This window comes from Oncorhynchus nerka, linkage group LG27 (genome assembly GCF_034236695.1).
Source record: "Oncorhynchus nerka isolate Pitt River linkage group LG27, Oner_Uvic_2.0, whole genome shotgun sequence".
Taxonomy (NCBI): domain Eukaryota; kingdom Metazoa; phylum Chordata; class Actinopteri; order Salmoniformes; family Salmonidae; genus Oncorhynchus; species Oncorhynchus nerka.
The window spans coordinates 85,949,500-85,963,783 of NC_088422.1; the positions used below are offsets into that span (position 1 = coordinate 85,949,500).

The following is a 14,284-nucleotide window of genomic DNA, read 5'->3' on the forward strand; positions in this document are numbered from 1 at the left end:
GAGTTTACCAGAGGCCACTGCACACAGAGCAGTGATGAGGAGACCAGTGAAGCTACTCTTCCTCTGCATGATGCCCCAGTGCTCAGTAGGTGTGGAGCGGAGCTGACCCTGCTGCTGCTGCTGCTGATATTATGAACCTGCTGCTACTCTACTGTCCCCCTCTCATGTGTCCACACAGCCCACCAATCAGAGTGCCTCCTTAATCTTGCCAACCAATCCATGGCTCTTCCTCATAGGTTTTCTGATTGGCCACATCCTCTTTCCTCGCCTTCTCTAAATTAATTGGAGGACAGCGTCAGAGGGGAGAGACTTTGAAAGTGGATGTGAGGATTCAGGGTAAGAAAATAGAGTAAGGGCCCTGTACACACATTGCCTAAAAAAGAACACTGCAGTCAAATAACAGCTGCATCTTTTAAGCAAATTCTACCCAGGAGCTTCAGAAAATCTCACGGTCCAAAGAACACGAATAAACTTTAACCAAAGTTGACATGTAAATCCCTCCAACAGAGAATCAGTAGTGAGTTCAGAGAACTCAATATTCTTGACCATATTTGATGCTACATATTTAACCAGGGCTGTAGTGGTGCCTGGAGAAGTGGGTATACTCTCATTTTGCCAAAGGGCTCGTCCGGCGAGCGGAAATATTATATGAGAAACAGTGACATACACTATGAATGACCTAAAATGATAAATCCCATGTTGGTCTTTCACAGTCAGACCAACCCATGCTGTACTGTGCAGTAGGCTAATAGTAGGCCTACTACTGAAACAGATAAATGAGGCTGCCAACTGAGTCTGTTATGCAGGTGAGTGAGGACCCAAAAGCGATTTAACAGAAACAGAGTCTTTTAATGTCCAAACAGGGAAAACATAAATCCTCAATCTTTACAGGAGATGTCCAAACAGGGAAAACATAAATCCTCTATCTTTACAGGAGAGTCCCCCTTCTAGTAGTAGAGGAGAATAGCAGGGCTTGCGGCAACAGACTGCTGGTCCCTCCGGGTAGGCGCGGGCCATAGAGGACAGAGACACCTGCTCACACGCAGCATCTGATGAAGAGGCAGATTACGACAGGACGGGACAAGGGCAAAGCAAACAAGAATCCGACAAGGACAGAAGCAGAAACAGAGAGAGAAATAGAGACTTAATCAGAGGGCAAAAGAGGGGACAGGTGTGAGAGAGTAAACGAGGTCGTTAGAAGAATGAGGAACAGCTGGGAGCAGGAACGGACCGAGAGAGAGAGAGAGAAAGTAACCTAATACGACCAGCAGGGGGAAACGAAGAGAAGAGAAAGCACAGGGACAAGACATAACATGACAATACATGACAGAGTCACAAATTCACAGGTTTCAGATTTTTCCCCATTTCTGTAAGGTTTTCGTTCTGTTACACTTTTTCTTCCAGAAAACAACGTAATTGTATTATCTATCTATAACAATGCTTAAACCACATCAGGAGACCACTTTTGAGGTTTGAGTGTAGTTACCGTTTAATTCTAATGTGCAGGCACTTAGCACTGTTGATTGGTTAGAGGTGTTTCTGTAGACCATGAGATGGATTCGGCTATTTCAGCCACACCCGTTGCTGACAGGTGTATAAAAATCTCCCTAGACAAACATTGGCAGTAGAATTGCCTTATTGAAGAGCTCAGTGACTTTCAACGTGGCACCGTCAACTTGCCATCTTTCCAACAAGTCACATTTCTGCCCTGCTAGAGCTGCCCCGGTCAACTGTAAGTGCTGTTATTGTGAAGTGGAAATGTCTAAGAGCAACAACGGCTCAGCCGCAAAGTGGTAGGCTACACAAGCTCACAGAATGGGACCACCGAGTGCTGAAGCACGTAACGTGTCAAAAATCGTCTGTCCTCGGTTGCAACACTCACTGCCTAGTTCCACATTGCCTCTGGAAGCAACGTCAGCACAAGAACTGATTGTCGTGAGCTTCACCGAAAGGTTGTTGGATCAAATCCCTGAGCTGACAAGGTAAAAATCTGTAATTCTGTCCCTGCGCAAGGGAGTTAACCCACTGTTCCCTAGGAGCCAAAGATGTGGATGTCAATTAAGGCAGCCCTCCTCTGATTCAGAGGGGTTGGGTTAAATGCGGAAGATATATTTCAGTTGTAGACCTGACTAGGTATCCCCCTTTCCGTTCATGAAATTGGTTTCCATGGCCAGGCAGCCGCACACAAGCCTAAGATCACCATGCGCAATGCCAAGCATTGGCTGGAGAGGTGTAAAGCTTGCCGCCATTGGACTCTGGGGCAGCGGAAATGCGTTTACCATCTGATAGATGAATCTGCATTTGACAGATGACATTAGAACGCTACCTGTCCAAATGGATAGTGCTAACTGTAAAGTTTTGTCAAGGAGGAATAATGGGGATATTTTTCGGGCTAGGCCCCTTGGTTCCAGTGAAGGGAAATCTTAACGGTACAGCATACAATGAAATTCTATACGGTTCTGTGCCCCCCCCCAAAAGGAATTTCATTAACTTACACTAGACTTTCCCCCCCTTACTAGCTCTGACCTTATCTATGAAAAATCGACTTAGTGTGACATGTAGTTCTCCCACCTAGCTATAGTATCTTAAGACAAATGCAATAACCAAGTCACTCTGGATAAGAGGGTCTGCTAAATGACTCAAATGTAAAATAAAATAAAAATGGTGTAATTCACATTTTTTATTGAGGGGATAAATATGACATTTATTTTCACGACCCCATCTTTGATTGTCAGTATTAATGATACAAAAGGCAACCGATGCAATGTAGGTGATAAAACAACAAAAATCAGAATTCAGATGAATCCTGCAAACTATGATTTACAAAAGTAACTGCTGGAAATGTTTAATGTTTGTGCTTTTCCAAGAACTAATTTCTGTGTTCTATTCGTGTGCTTCTCTAATAACCGTTTATGTTCATGCAAGTGACTGAACGAATCCTCACTATCAGTAGCTGCAATTTGGCAGTACGCCCAGACCTTTGTTTTGAGAATAAAAGTTCTCAGTTTCAAGGTCTCGGCTTAGAGAGAAGCCTTGAGGTATTGGTCGGTCACATGTATGAAACAAAACGGCAATGATGAATTAATTATGCAAATATAACATGTCTGTGTATAGCCATATATAAGACAACAGTTGGGACTGCTCCAGCAGAGTTCCTGATTGACATGTGTTCTATAGTGCATTGAGTTGGAACCTCTCCAGCCCGCTGATAATAAAGGATCATTCATTTAAGATTGACTTAAGTGTCCCTGGTGGTCATTTCCATGACATGGTGGTGAATTTCCACAACAGCCTTTCATCTTCACAAAATTATGCATATCATTGCTTTATTCAATACGAGAAAACTCAAGGTGACATTGATGGTTTCGCAGTTCTACAGACAATGTATGCAAATGACTGTAGAATGAATGAATAATAAATTACCCATAAAAAATAAATCCTTATGAGAGCTAAGAGTTTATTCGATGGAGAAGGATCCTGTTATGAAGACAATATGCTCAAATCTTTTCACATGAACTCTTTACAAAAGTGTGCATCAAGAGTTGCTCTGTTGTGCCACCCTGTATCAGAAGTAGAAAGGTGTCAAAGCTCAACCCCCCTCTGCTTGAAGAGCTCCTCTAGTTGTCTCTCCAGTGCTGGGTTGGTCCCCCTCAGTCCTCTCACTACCTGGGCTGCCCACACAAAGTACTCCTGAACACGCTCTGCCGACCAACCTGGCAACCACAACACAGATTTAAATATAAGATATAGGACAGGGGTAAAGAGAGGAACAGTCAGACAACAAGAGGGAAGTAAGTAAAGAGAAGCAATGAGCCAGAGAGAGAATTAGAAAATAAAGATCAGTTTCCCCAGTTCAGAGAAATTGGTCATTGAGGTTGTTAGGTTTATGTCCCATCCTGCATCCTGATACACCAGCTTCTAACCACTAGATGGTGCTGCTCTTGCTATTTTATTTTTATTTTTAAGAATCATTCACTCACATTTGTGGCACAAATCCAATGCAAGTCAATGGTACCTATATTAGCATTTTCACACAATATATATTAGATACTTTAGGATTTGGACATGACGCATGAAAATGCTAATAAAGATACCATTCGCATGCATTGGATGTGCCAAAAATGCTAAAAAGTTAGCATTTGAAATGGTGGATAACAAAACCAAAGCATGGATTGTTGTCATACCTTGTCCATTGACTGCTTAGTCATTTAAGTTAACTTCCGACAACATTTACCATCCCGCAGTAGCGGCCATGATTTAGCAGCAGATGCATATAGCAGACATGTCATGTCTCAAAATCAATATCTATCTTACCTCTATATTGTTTTATGTCCTGTGGATTTGAGAAGATAGATGACTAGATCAGAAAAGTGAGCTTGTCAGGTAATTATCTCCTACACAGCTTCTAGCCTAGTTAACGCAACGCTGTGCAATTTTCCTTATTTTGACCACTTTTTCTCTCTGGCCTCCATTGACTTAGTCACACAAATTTTGGCCAACCTACAAGGGTAAAAACTCCAATAACCTTTGAACGGTGAAATGGGGTTTATACGATAGTGAAATGGGGTTTGGACCATTGGTTCTCTCATAGAATAACCAACACAATTAACATATTTTACACAGAGGGTCCAAAAATGTGCTTTTTTGATTGGACACCCTACAATCAATCACCTGTAGGTGTGCAGCGGTTCAGGTCCCTCAGGTTGTACAGTTTGTCAGCCAGTTTGACCAGTTTGGCCTGGTGGCTGGTGTGAGGTGCATGCTCCACCTGCTGACGTTTCCTCTCATGCTTGGGTAGCGCCTTATCATCTGTCACTTCCTGAACAATTCGAGCCACCGTTTGCCCAAAGATGGCCTGTAGTTCTCCTATGCTGGTGTCAGTGTCCTCCACTGTGTCATGGAGCAAAGCTGCCTGAGGACAGTTGGAAAACATAAATATCGGTCATGACCTTCCTGTTAATGACACAAACTCGTAACACAAATGTTGAATGTTTTCATGAGCTTAACATTGCCTATTGACTCGTCTATACTTAATAATATAATTTCATTACGATTTAAAATATTGCCCTCCAGGAACAAGTATGCAAGAAAGTATTTTGAGTTTGTCTGATACGTAAAACACTTACTTGCAAAACTTCAATGTCTGTGATCCCACCTTCATGGCTTAGGATCCTTGCCACACCTGCAAAATGATAAACACGGGAAATGTAAATGCAGATATCCATGCACTGAAGTCCGAGCAGTGAGAGAGTTATTGCTAAGGACCTCTCTCAATAATGGACTAGAGGCTAACGTTACTCCTTATCGTCCAAGGACCTTGCATGTTTAGAGGCAAATTGGCCCTTGCAGCCAAAACCGCTAAATACTCAATTACAGTCAACTTCTAGAAACAAACGTTTATATCAAATAATTTCCCAAATGCAAAACATACACTTACTGTACACTGTTAACAGATGCAGCTGACAGCATCTTTCAGTGACAACAGATGCAGACAGCTAATTAGCACATGAACGCATCTGTCTTCAGTAAACAAGCGCTGTACCATGGAGATATGACTGTGTGAGCACACTTACCCTAAAAAAAAGTGTGTAGTGCTTTTACCTTTTGTGTTAATAAAAAAAAAACGTCTAGCTAATATGAAATATATGTTCCTTGTGTTTCCAACCATACCGCAAAAGATGTTTTAACGTTCAGAACAAGCGTCGGGGCTCTTAATTAACTAAACTTGCCCGGTCAGAAGATGCTAGCTATCATCAATAGGCGCTAATGGTAGCTAGTTAACGTCTATGAATGGCATAAGGACTTAACTAGCTAGCATCTGTTAAGATTGTTTTTATAACAACTGTACCTATTGGGTGGTTGATATATGGCGTTTGTTCAGCGTCTTTACGTCGTTGATTGCGGTGCTTTTCAGCAGCAAAGTTGACAGTCTCCAACAGAATGACCGCTTCTGAACTCATGCTGTAAAAGTAGTTTCTCACACTACAGACCGCACATTATTACCAACGTTTGGTCGCAGATCTCCCCCGTCATTTGTGCGTCAGTGCCTTCTCTTTAAATGTCCGTAGTCAGACAAAGTCTCGCAACATTCCATCCGCTTCCACAGAAGCAAGGATAACATATTGCATTGGGATAAATTGTGTGCATCCCTGCGAAACAATATAAATACGAATGAGCCTTACCTTTATTTATATATTTTAGCAGTATTCCTTTCTAGGGAGTTTTTCCAAGCCACCGTGCCTCTACACCTGCATTGCTTGCTGTTTGTGGTTTTAGGCTGTGTTTCTGTATAGCACTTTGAGATATCAGCTGATGTAAGAAGAGCTTTATAAATTGATTTGATTTGATTCATAATAGAGCGTAAATCAATACTTAGTCCTAATGTCCATGTGTTCATTAGAGACAAGAACGTTTTTGCATGAAGTCCCCATTATGAGCAGGGGTTTGTTTGAATGTCATGATCAGGGGCTGGATTTGTCTAGGAAGCAGAGACTTGTGGACATGTGGATGAACGGGTAGGCTACCCCCAGTAGTACATACCAGGCCTGGACCGGGGGAAAGCTCCGCTGTGTGACCCCGCTGTGTGACCCTGATCAGAGAGGTAGAACACTGGCGAACAAGGGACTGTCAGGAGAGAAGGAACTTTATCTGCTGCTTAAAGTTATTTGGTAAGTCATCATTTGAGACCCAATCATTGATCCAAATCAGGAAAAATCTATGCCAAAATGTTGTAATAGGGTTATGATTCTAAAAATATTTGGTTTTTTTTTTTGGGGGGGGGGGGTGATTATTGTCAGAAAGAAGTTGCAAAAATGTAATAGTTTGCCAAAAACAAGGATCAACTTGATCAGTGTTTTGGCATCAAAACATGTATTTTAGACATCTTTTTTAATGTGTGTTTTCCTATGTAAGGAGGACATCTAAATTGTTTTTAGTAGTATTTTGTTTGACATTTCTGGCTACATTTGAAAAGATAACCAAATACTTCCTTTACCTACCCTGCCTTTCTAAGGTCTTCGAACGCCAAGTTAACTAACAGATTACCGACCATTTCAAATCCCACTGTACCTTCTCCACTATGCAATCTGGTTTCAGAGCTGGTCATGGGTGCACCTCAGCCTCGCTCAAGGTCCTAAACGATATCATAACCGCCATCGATAAGAGACATTACTGTGCAGCCGACCTGGCTAAGGCTTTCGACTCTGTCAATCACAACATTCTCATTAGCAGGCTCAACAGCCTTGGTTTCTCAAATGATTGCCTCGCCTGGTTCACCAACTACTTCTCTGATAGAGTTCAGTATGTCAAATCGGTGGGCCTCTGTTGTCCGGACCTCTGGCAGTTTCTATGGGGTGCCATAGGGTTCAATTCTCGGGCCCACTCTCTTCTCTGTATACATCAATGATGTCGCTCTTGCTGCTGGTGATTCTTTGATCCACCTCTACGCAGACGACACCATTCTGTATACCTCTGGCCCTTTTTTGGACCCTGTGTTAACTAACCTCCAAATGAGCTTTAATGCCATACAACTCTCCTTCCTTGGCCTCCAACTGCTCTTAAATGCAAGTAAAACTAAATGCATGCTCTTCAACCGATCGCTGCCTGTGTAACAGTATAGACTTTACGCCCGTCCCCTCGCCCCGACCTGGGCGCGAACCAGGGACGCTCTGCACACGTCAACAGTAACCCTCGAAGCATCGTTACCCATCGCTCCACAAAAGCTGCGGTCCTTGGGAAGCAAGGGGAACCACTACTTCAAGGTCTCAGAGCAAGTGACGTCACCGATTGAAACGCCACTAGCGCGCACCACCGCTAACTAGCTAGCCATTTCACATCGGCTACACTTGCACCTGCCCGCCCGTCCAGCATCACTACTCTGGACGGTTCTGACTTAGAATATGTGGACAACTACAAATACCTAGGTGTCTGGTTAGGCTGTAAACTCTCCTTCCAGACTCACATTAAACATCTCCAATCCAAAATTAAATCTAGAATCGGTTTCTATTTCGCAACAAAGCATCCTTCACTCATGCTGCCAAACATACCCTCGTACAACTGACCATCCTACCGATCCTCGACTTCGGCGATGTCATTTACAAAATAGCCTCCAACACTCTACTCAACAAATTGGATGCAGTCTACCACAGTGCCATTCGTTTTGTCACCAAAGCCCCATATACTACCCACCACTGCGACCTGTATGCTCTCGTTGGCTGGCCCTCGCTTCATACTCGTCACCAAACCCACTGGCTCCAGGTCATCTACATGTTTTTGCAAGGTAAAGCCTCGCCTTATCTCAGTTCACTGGTCACCATAGCAGCACCCACCTGTAGCACGCACTCCAGCAGGTATAACTCACTGGTCACCCCCAAAGCCAATTCTTCCTTCGGCCGCCTCTCCTTCCAGTTCTCTGCTGCCAATGACTGGAACGAACTGCAAAAATCACTAAACCTGGAGACTCTTACCTCCCTCACTAGCTTTAAGCACCAGCTGTCAGAACAGCTCACAGATCACTGCACCTGTACATAGCTCATCTGTAAATAGCCCATCCAATCTACCTCATCCCCATACTGTATTTATTTATTTATCTTGCTTCTTTGCGCCCCAGTATCTCTACTTGCACATTCATCTTCTGCACATTCTACCATTCCAGTGTTTAATTGACATATTGTAATTACTTCGCCACCAAGGCCTATTGATTGCCTTACCTCTCTTATCCTACCTCATTTGCACATACTGTATATAGATTTTCGATTATTGATTGTATGTTTGTTTATTCCACGTGTAACTCTGTATTGTTGTATGTGTCAAAATGCTTTGCTTTATCTTGGCCAGGTCACAGTTGCAAATGAGAACTTGTTCTCAACTAGCCTACCTGGTTAAATAAAGGTGAAAAAAATATATAAAAAATAAACCATAAAATTCATGGGCATCAATGGCAGTTTGTAGCAGTAATACTAGTAGTAATAGGAGTTAGTCAAACATTGGAATCAGTAATGTTGCTCTAATATTATAAATTACTTTACACCTGCCTTCTGTTACCTATATCCTCTCACAGGTTATATCAAAAGTCCAGCACTGCACCAGCAAAACACTCCAACACTAGCACAGACTGGAATATGTTCCGGGATTCATCCAATGGCATTGAGGAGTACACCACTTCAGTCATCTGCTTCATCAATAAGTGTATCGACGACGACGTCGTCACCACAGTGACCGTACGTACAGGGCATTGCAAAAGTATTCATTCCCCTTGGTGTTTTTCCTATTTTGTTGGATTACAACCTGTAATTTAAATTGATTTTTATTTGGATTTCATGTAACGGACATACAGAAAATAGTCCAAATTGGTGAAGTGAAATTAAAAAAATAACTTGTTTAAAACAATTCTAAAAAATGTAAAACGTAAAAGTGGTGCATGCATATATATTCACCCCCTTTGATATACCTGTATTAACTGCACCTGTTTAAACTCGTTACCTGTATAAAAGACACCTGTCCACACACTGAATCAAACAGACTCCAACCTCTCCACAATGGCCAAGACCAGAGAGCTATGTAAGGGCATCAGGGATAAAATTGTAGACCTGCACAAGGCTGGGATGGGCTACAGGACAATAGGCAAGCAGCTTGGTGAGCAGGCAACAACTGTTGGCAAAATTATTAGAAAATGGAAGAAATTCAAGATGAAGGTCAATCACCCTCGGTCTGGGGCTCCATACAAGATCTCACCTCGTGGGGCATCAATGATCATGAGGAAGGTGAGGGATCAGCCCAGAACTACATGGCAGGACCTGGTCAATGACCTGAAGAGAACTGGGATGAAAGTCTCAAAGAAAACCATTAGTAACACACTACGCCATCGTGGATTAAAATCCTGCAGCGCACGCAAGGTCCCCCTGCTCAAGCCAGCGCATGTCCAGGCCCGTCTGAAGTTTGCCAATGACCATCTGGATGATCCAGAGGAGGAATGGGAGCAGGTCATGTGGTCTGATGAGATCCCTGCTGCAGTGTGTGCAAACCTGGTCAAGAACTACAGGAAATGTATGATCTCTGTAATTGCAAACAAACGTTTCTGTACCAAATATTAAGTTCTGCTTTTCTGATGTATCAAATACTTATGTCATGCAATAAAATGCAAATTAATTACTTAAAAATCATACAATGTGTTTTTCTTCACAGTTGAAGTGTACCTATGATAAAAATGACAGACCTCTACATGCTTTGTAAGTAGGAAAACCTGCAAAATTGGCAGTGTATCAAATACTTGTTCTCCCCACTGTATATAATTACGCTCAGTGTGTCATCTTGATCGCTGTTGAAAAGTTTGTTTCTTTTGTAGAATTGTCCGTCTCTCTCTCTCTGCCGTGGTCAGAATGAATACTTCAGAGTAACATTCAGCGATGTTGTTATAGAATAGATGTTTCGGCGGTTGTCGGTCTTGCCCTTCAATGATACCGAATTCCTAGCTGCAACTTGTTATTATTCTGTGGGTATCGATAGTCTAAGAGTTTAACCACGTGGGATGGTTAAAAGATTCAGCAGTCTGGTCTCAACCTTGGCCCTCTCGTTATCGAGGTAAGCTGGTCTGCAACCTTTGTCCTCTCGTAATTGAGAGAAACATGGTCTGTTGAGAAATTCTCAAATTGGGTTTTTTATTCGGGAGTTGCAGAAAAGGCTGTCTCATGACGCCAGGTCCGAACTGGGCTCATGGGCGGTCCTCTGATTTAGTTAAACTCAAAAGGGAATTGGAGTTTCCTTCATTAAACAGTCCAAAATCACATCACACAATTTTACAAACAGTATCATCTTCACTCATTCATCTTATACAACAATTAGATGTAAACCTCATATCTGAGGCTATTATATAAACAACGTTATGGTAATGTGGCTGGATTGTCTCCCATGAGCCCCACAAAATTGCACCAAACGAACCAGTTCGTAGCTGGATTCTTCACCGATCTTTTATACCTTCTCCGGAACATAAATGTTGTTCGGACCTCAAGTTCTGTGAGGTGGAAGAAATTCCTTTGTTCTCTTCTATGAAAACTCTACTCTGTCTCTATACTGTGGCCATGAGGAGATCATCTCCTCCAGGAATTTATGACCTCTCTGACCACAGCAGCCTAGTTGTAGGAGACAGAGAGGGGGATGGTGCTCGCTGTACCCAAAGAGGGCAACGTCATGACAGCGTTAACTAGTAATAAGTAGAGAGCATACATAGATGATCATATCTACTACAGTAATATCTCTCACCTCTGGGGCTCACGCTCTGTAGCAGAGGAAGTTCCTCCTCTCCTCACAGTTCCTGGTTCCCCAGTGCTCTTCATCTCTGGTCAGGGTCCCACCATGGAGGTATTAGGCGGGGCAGTGGGGCAGCTCCCCGCCGGACCAGGCCTGGTACTCCAGGTGGTCCCCGTTCACCAACAGCCATTGTCTGGCCAGGAAGATCAGACCCGTCCACACATGGTCGGTCTGGGCACCCTCCATCTTGCTCTGAGCCTGGAGATGTTCAGTCTTAGAGAGCAGGCTGGGGAGGTCTGTGTAGTGATCCCTGCAGTACTCCAGAGCCTCCTCCCATCTCTTCATCTCAGGGTCACGGAGGAGAGAGGGTGCAGGACTGACTTTTGTCCAAATGAGAAAAGGCCCCACCACACCATCAGAGTGCCTTGTTACATCAAATCAAATCAAATCTATTTATATAGCCCTTTGTACATCAGCTGATATCTCAAAGTGCTGTACAGAAACCCAGCCTAAAACCCCAAACAGCAAGCAATGCAGGTGTAGAAGCACGGTGGCTAGGAAAAACTCCCTAGAAAGGCCAAAACCTAGGAAGAAACCTAGAGAGGAACCAGGCTATGGGGGGTGGCCAGTCCTCTTCTGGCTGTGCCGGGTGGAGATTATAACAGAACATGGCCAAGATGTTCAAATGTTCATAAATGACCAGCATGGTCGAATAATAATAATAAGGCAGAACAGTTGAAACTGGAGCAGCAGCACGGTCAGGTGGACTGGGGACAGCAAGGAGTCATCATGTCAGGTAGTCCTGGGGCATGGTCCTTACATCACCTGTACTCTCAGGTTACCAATTAGACTGCTTATATTTTTTTCTACTGGGCTCTTTCTTAATTGTCTGTCCTTGACTCCTCACATTCTCTTACCTCATATCCTTCTCAAAACCCCCTGAGGACAACCTTGGATCTTCTCCAATGGTTTTGAGCAGAAGGAGAAGAAAAGGGATGTGAGGATTCAGGGAAAGACAATATAGTAAGGGCCCTGTTCACACACTACCTAAAAACGAACACCTCAGTCAAATAACTCCTGCATTTTCTAAGCAAACTACCCAGGAGCTTCGGAAAATCTCACGGTCCAAAGAACCAGAATAAACTTTAACCAAAGCTGACATGTAAATCCCTCCAACAGAGAATCAGTAGAGAGAGAGTTCATCTTCTTGACCATATGCCTTAACACATTTGTAACGTCAAATGTCGGTGTGGAATATAGTAACATACGTGTAATATAGCATATGATGTCATCATAAATGTTTTGCAAGTTCTACCTGCATGTACGATTGTCAAAATAGGACAAAACTTTAGATTGATATACACGTTTAATGTCTTCCTACAATAACAAAACTGAAATAGAATGCCCTGACTATGTTAATATAAGTGACTTGTATAGAATCTGTTTGTGATGAACTATGTCGGTGAAGCAATAAGATAAATAATACATTTCTTTCGTTACACTCTTAGTTAAAAAGGGCTACCCTGTCTCTGACAGAGACTCTCCTAACTCAACATGTGCACACACACAATACCAACTACACACTACTCTTACCTAAACAGGAAGACTGCAGTCAAATCACTTGTGTATCTTCTAAGTAAACTCTACCCAAAATGATGGAAAATGTCAGATGGAGAAGGACAGTAACCAAAGCTTGCATGCAAATATTTATTTGGGCTTATCCAAGAAACCTTCATTTCAGCTTAAAAATAGAAATAAACTCAGCAAAAAAAGAAACATTCTTTTTTCAGGACCCTGTCTTTCAAAGAGAATTAGTAAAAATCCAAATAACTTCACAGATCTTCATTGTAAAGGGTTTAAACACTGTTTCCCATGCTTGTTCAATGAACCATAAACAATTAATGAACCTGTGGAACGGTCGTTAATAAGAAACTAACAGCTTACAGATGGTAGGCAATTAAAGTCACAGTTATGAAAACTTAGGACACTAAAGAGGCCTTTCTAATGACTCTGAAAAACACCAAAATAAAGATGCCCAGGGTCCCTGCTCATCTGCGTGAACGTGCCTTAGGCATGCTGCAAGGAGGCATGAGGACTACAGATGTGGCCAGGGCAATAAATTGCAAAGTCTGTACTGTGAGACGCTTAAGACAGCGCTACAGGGAGACAGGAGGAACAGCTGCTCGTCCTCGCAGTGGCAGACCACGTGTAACAACACCTGCACATGATCGGTACATCTGAACATCACACCTGCGGGACAGGTACAGGATGGCATCAACAACTGCCCGAGTTACACCAGGAACGCACAATCCCTCCATCAGTGTCCAGACTGTCCACAATAGGCTGAGAGAGGCTGGACTGAGGGCTAATAGGCCTGTTGTAAGACAGGTCCTCACCAGACATCACCGGCAACAACGTCGCCTATGGGCACAAATCCACCATCACTGGACCAGACAGGACTGGCTAAAAGTCCTCTTCACTGATAAGTCACTGTTTTGTCTCACCAGGGCTGAATAGAATATCTTCCCTGTGCGTTACAGGGAAGATATTCTCCTCCCTCATGTGGTACCCTTCCTTCAAACTCATCCTGACATAACCCTCCAGCATGACAATGCCACCAGCCACACTGCTCATTCTGTGCGTGGTTTCCTGCAAGACAGGAATGTCAGTGTTCTGTAATGGCCAGCGAAGAGCCCAGATCTCAATGAGCACGTCTGGGACCTGTTGCATCGGAGGGTGAGGGCTAGGGCCATTCCCCCCAGAAATGTCTGGGAACTTGCAGGTGCCTTGGTGGAAGAGTGGGGTAACATCTCACAGCAAGGACTGGCAAATCTGGTGCAGTCCATGAGGAAGAGATGCACTGCAGTACTTAATGCAGCTGGTGGCCACACCAGATACTGACTGTTACTTTTGACCCCCCCCCCTTTGTTCAGGGACACATTATTCAATTTCTGTTAGTCACATGTCTGTGGAACTTGTTCAGTTTATGTCTCAGTTGTTGAATCTTGTTATGTTCATACAAATATATACACATGTTAAG

At 43.2% G+C, this 14,284-nt stretch overlaps 1 protein-coding gene across 1 annotated transcript; it reads right to left on the reverse strand.

The window, feature by feature from the left end:
• Nucleotides 1-2,665: 2,665 nt before the first annotated feature.
• LOC115125871 (guanosine-3',5'-bis(diphosphate) 3'-pyrophosphohydrolase MESH1) lies at nt 2,666-6,047 on the reverse strand. The gene is made up of 4 exons (XM_029655448.2): nt 5,849-6,047; nt 5,127-5,182; nt 4,672-4,912; nt 2,666-3,713 (listed from the first exon to the last, which is right to left on the reverse strand). Exons 1-4 carry the CDS (start codon nt 5,958-5,960, stop codon nt 3,583-3,585), a joined length of 540 nt encoding a protein of 179 aa, XP_029511308.1. The 5' UTR covers nt 5,961-6,047; the 3' UTR covers nt 2,666-3,582.
• Between the last annotated feature and the right edge of the window lie 8,237 nt (nt 6,048-14,284).

What these genes read in the sequence shown, in the direction of transcription:
- LOC115125871 (XM_029655448.2), bottom strand. Translation starts at nt 5,960, where the DNA reads ATGAGTTCAGAAGCGGTCATTCTGTTGGAGACTGTCAACTTTGCTGCT. An exon ending in ATATATCAACCACCCAATAG is followed by an intron (nt 5,183 to 5,848) that starts GTACAGTTGTTA and finishes ATCATTTTGCAG; the next exon opens with GTGTGGCAAGGATCCTAAGC. An exon ending in GAACCGCTGCACACCTACAG is followed by an intron (nt 3,714 to 4,671) that starts GTGATTGATTGT and finishes TGTGGTTGCCAG; the next exon opens with GTTGGTCGGCAGAGCGTGTT.